The sequence below is a fragment of the Sitodiplosis mosellana genome, unplaced genomic scaffold (genome assembly GCF_009176505.1).
Source record: "Sitodiplosis mosellana isolate CC-2019 unplaced genomic scaffold, AAFC_SMos_1.0 Smas_scaffold_5152, whole genome shotgun sequence".
Lineage (NCBI taxonomy): Eukaryota > Metazoa > Arthropoda > Insecta > Diptera > Cecidomyiidae > Sitodiplosis > Sitodiplosis mosellana.
The window spans coordinates 5,575-9,901 of NW_022600394.1; the positions used below are offsets into that span (position 1 = coordinate 5,575).

At 34.2% G+C, this 4,327-nt stretch overlaps 1 protein-coding gene across 1 annotated transcript; it reads left to right on the plus strand.

Moving 5' to 3' along the window:
* The first annotated feature begins 2,833 nt into the window (after positions 1–2,833).
* Positions 2,834–3,858, plus strand: LOC129572519 (uncharacterized). Its single transcript, XM_055452484.1, has 4 exons — positions 2,834–3,035; positions 3,109–3,200; positions 3,267–3,343; positions 3,638–3,858. Exons 1-4 carry the CDS (start codon positions 3,003–3,005, stop codon positions 3,757–3,759), a joined length of 324 nt encoding a protein of 107 aa, XP_055308459.1. The 5' UTR covers positions 2,834–3,002; the 3' UTR covers positions 3,760–3,858.
* Positions 3,859–4,327: the final 469 nt, after the last annotated feature.

The following is a 4,327-nucleotide window of genomic DNA, read 5'->3' on the forward strand; positions in this document are numbered from 1 at the left end:
TGTGTGTAGAAACCCTTCCTTAAGTAATTAAATCATGCTAATATTCTCCAAAATCATATTGAAAGTTTGTATTCAACGTATCCGCATCCAAAAAACAATCATACAAAATATTTTCATTCCAAAAAGTAGTTTTATGCACATTTTCTTGCACCTATAATTTTGGCCAATGTTGGTACTGATTTATGATCGGTAGAATTTGCTTACTGTGTATTGTTGATTTCTAAGAACTTCCTCAACGCAATCTTCATTGACGATTTTATTATGTTCAATACAAAATTAGTGAAAATATTTGAAATTATTTCAAAAATGTCCAAAAAAAATGGCCACTCCGTGATTTTTTTTGAGGTTATGGCGGCCATTTTGCTTATTTTGGCCAGAATGCCAAGAACTTTTACCGATTTTTTTGCATAAAATTTTGTATTTAGTTCCATCCTTTAAATATCAGTTGGTTTTGTATCCATTTACAATCACCTTTAGTGAAATTTTCCGACTTTTTCCCACACATGAATCGGAGCTCATTAATTATTTCGGGGAGTGTATTCCTTGAATTGCGTATATTTTGCTCATCTTTGTTACCCATATGCCTCAGTTCTCGAAGTTTGTTCCGCGAAAAAAATGCTTTAATAAAAGTCAATGGCTATTTATGTTTGATTGCGCGTCGTGTAGCCAATTTCTCTCATTGCTGTTATATTTTTGTTCGTTGTGCCTATTGTCTGCGGCTCCGATCATCATTCGGAGTATGCGCATCACGTTCGTTGCATTAAGAATCGACCGAAAAATCGTCAGTCGTTCTCGAACATTGGTAAGGGCACCAACGATCCAATCTGTTGGCCTCGTTAAAAACAATTCTCTCGACGAAGGAAAAAAACTCGCCGTTTTTTTCTTCAAATTATAATTTTAAACTCGGTTCTTCGGTAGTTTTTGTGTGCATTTCATTTGGGTCTTTTGTGTTGTGAAAATTTAGTGTAATTTTTGTGTTAAGTAAGTGTGTGAAATTATTTACGAATCAAAACGAAACACGAATTTCCAAGAGGAAAGAAAATTGATACGAAAAAAAAGTGGCAAAACGAAACGGAATTGGTGAACAAAGGATTTTCGAGGAGAGATCACATTCAATCAGAGTCAATGTAAGTTGATCTTTGCTTTTTTAGCGCGCTTATTGGCGCAGGCGAGAATTTGTGTGATTGCTGAATGAGACTAGAAAATTTATGATGCGAGAGCGTGCGTTGTTGATTTTATTATAGTCACACACAAGCAGCGTTCATTCATCAATTGAGCACAAACATTTTTGCACAGTTTCAGTTCGACCCGGTCGATTCAATTGGCACAATTGGCGAAATTAATAGCGACATGAACAGATTCGACAACCGCATTAATCCACACTGTTTACATTTCGAATGGTCCCGTGCCGGGTATTTGTATCATTTTTGAAATTATTTCTGAATGAAATGAAAATAATTGGGAGATATTGCGTTGAAATTTAGAAAGAATATCAACGAATGAACGGAGAATTCGTACAAAAAAACGTAGTTTTCTCTGGGAAAATTGCATGTGAAGGAGCGTCTACTCACTCTTCACTTTTGATCAGTCAATGACAGATAGGCTATCTGAGATAGCTGAGGATATATGCTGAGCATAGGAACTCAGCAAGCTGAGATTGGTACATTTGGATTTTGTGACTTCCCTGCCATGCAAATTCATGTGATAAGATGAATCTGGTACACATTTTTCGATGCTTTCCATGAAATTTCCTCTCATAAATTCATCTTATCACATGAATTTGCATGGCAGGGAAGTCACAAAATTTAAATGTACCAATCTCAGCTTGCTATACTCAGCATATATCCTCAGCTATCTGTCATTGACTGCTTTTGATAAGAAATTTCAATTTTTTTCATCAATTCTAATAGAAAATTATATTTTTTGGGCCCCTAATCGAAGTGTTTACTCTAAAAAAAATCTGAAAATATCAAGGATGTATATAATAGCGTTTATAGCCAATTATTGGGTGCTATCGGAGTTATATTCAACACAATTGGTATAGATTTTTTCCTAGCATATGGTGCCAACACCCTGAGTGTTTTATTTAATGTCATTTTTTGGATGTTCAGTATGTTCGCGGGGGTATCATTACACTAACAACAACATCATTTGCAAAATGAAATTCGTCCAAAACCTGCTGACTCCATGTGAACGCGCTCACTTTACAAACCCACTTATTCATCTTGCCGGTTTGACAGCTAATGTCAAATCGACTTCTGTTTCAGTGTAGATTTCTGTTCGAACGCAAGCGTTTTCTCAGTATGGTCCGCAAAATAAAAAAAAAACAATTCTGCCACGAACCAGTTTATATTCTGAATTTAACATTTTGTGTTTTTTTTAATTATGTAAACTCCAATATATCATATAAAACCGTAATTTTCTTCCATACATATCGATTGAAAATTTAAAAAAAACAATTTTTTTAAATACGGGTTTAATCTACCGAAAGAAAGCCATTTTTTTGTCTTCGGTGCCAGCGGCATATTTGCACAATTTTATTTGGCAGAATCGAAACATTTTTATTTGTTTGAAATTCAAATAATAATTGAACCATTGCGACAAACAAATTCCCTCAGAATATTTTAGTTTTAAAGTGCAACATGAAGTTTTTTTCATGTGGAGTTGTTGTTGTAAACTCTATATAAAAAAATTTCATGTTGCACTTTGAAACTAAAATATTCTGAGGGAATTTGTTTGTCGCAACGGTTCAATTATTATTTCACCACACAACACAATGACGACTATGTTTGACACTGCATTGAATACACCCATCAATGTAGTTCCCGTCAAAATGTGTGGCGTTGTTGGTTTGACGTTTAATGATCGAGACTATCGCGGTGGGTATGTTCAATATCTTATCTTATCTAGATCTAGCATAACGTTGAACAATTTTGACCAAAGCAAATAAAGCATTATTCCGTTCAATACGTATTTGAATCATTTCAGTCATAACTTTGATCATGTGTATTTTATGGCAAATTGGAATTATTTATGTAAGTTAACTCAAAACTGATCTTATTATTTTAAACACAATAAATTAAATGGTAAATATATTTTATTTTATAGGAAAGATCTCTGTTGCTAGTGCCGGCTCTGATTTGTTGGATTATCCAATTTTTCTACTGCCTATGTTGGACATTTGTCTGGTTTCTAATCAAGTAATTTGTTATTAAACTTATATTTTGTTTTCATTATAAACTGAATGCACATTCTTCAAACGGCAGATTGTTCTCTAGTAGCAGCATTGTTGGAGAGATTTTAACGATTGTATTCACACCTATTGGGGGCTTTTGTGCAATAGGTAACTCGAAGATTCATCAACTTATTGAGGCTTTTGAAATCAAATCGAAAACGGCTTCCATTGAGAATCGAATGTGATGCACCCAAAGGAATTTGGGTTCTATTACCTACGAGCACAATTGTGATTTCAAGTGACATTTTCCATATGAAATACACAGGATTATTTTCGATCACATTTGAGCTCTTAGAAAGTGAAGAAACCTTAAAGCTCAAAAGTTTGAGATCTTCTTAATATTAAGAAAAAAGAATGATTTTAATTCCAGGTGTTAATTCTTGTCAATTATTTCAATTTCAGTAATCAGTATTGTTTACTTTTACTTTGCCATGATGGTATTCTTGGAAATGATTGGCGTGACTAAGAAGAGTTCAGCAGTTGTGTCTTATGCACCAGCGTCGATCGATGCAGATATTTGTTAAGAACCAGAAAATGTAGTCAATAGATCGAAAAATAAAATATGTTCAAATTTCTGTGGATATTACATTGACACAATAACTCAAATTTAAATCTAGCCAGTTTTGTTTACTCTGACTTTTTTTCTGACAGCAAATTGCTGTTTTTTTTATTGTCGATGTTTGGAAGCAAATCCTATGAATTCGAGCATTAACCGGATTAACGATTCCATTCCTTTGATGATCTACTTTCCGAGGCCAAATACAAAAAATTGAATGGTTAATACACGGAATTTGAATTTCTAATCTGAAGCGGCGCGACATGGGCCATCTTTTGATGCGAAAAAAACATGTTAAAAAACACCGTGTTTTTTACTTTTTATAAATTGAGCCCATTTTTGGGAGCCCCAATGGGGTCGAAGGGAGTGGGTTACTAAGCAGTTTTTGTAGCCCTATTGATTCCCTTTCCAACGGTACCAGAGTCTTGGCAATGTGTCAACTACTTCTTAGTTAGATTTCAGTTGGCGCAAAACCTTTTTTTCGATTTTTTCAATTTTTCGAAAAATTTACACTGGGTGAACTCGAAAATGTGGGC

Excerpts from the sequence above, each read along its gene's own strand:
- LOC129572519 (XM_055452484.1), top strand. The coding sequence starts at position 3,003 with ATGTGTATTTTATGGCAAATTGGAATTATTTAT. Across the intron at positions 3,036-3,108 it reads GGCAAATTGGAATTATTTAT|GAAAGATCTCTGTTGCTAGT; the intron begins GTAAGTTAACTC and ends TTTATTTTATAG. Across the intron at positions 3,201-3,266 it reads TTTGTCTGGTTTCTAATCAA|ATTGTTCTCTAGTAGCAGCA; the intron begins GTAATTTGTTAT and ends TTCAAACGGCAG.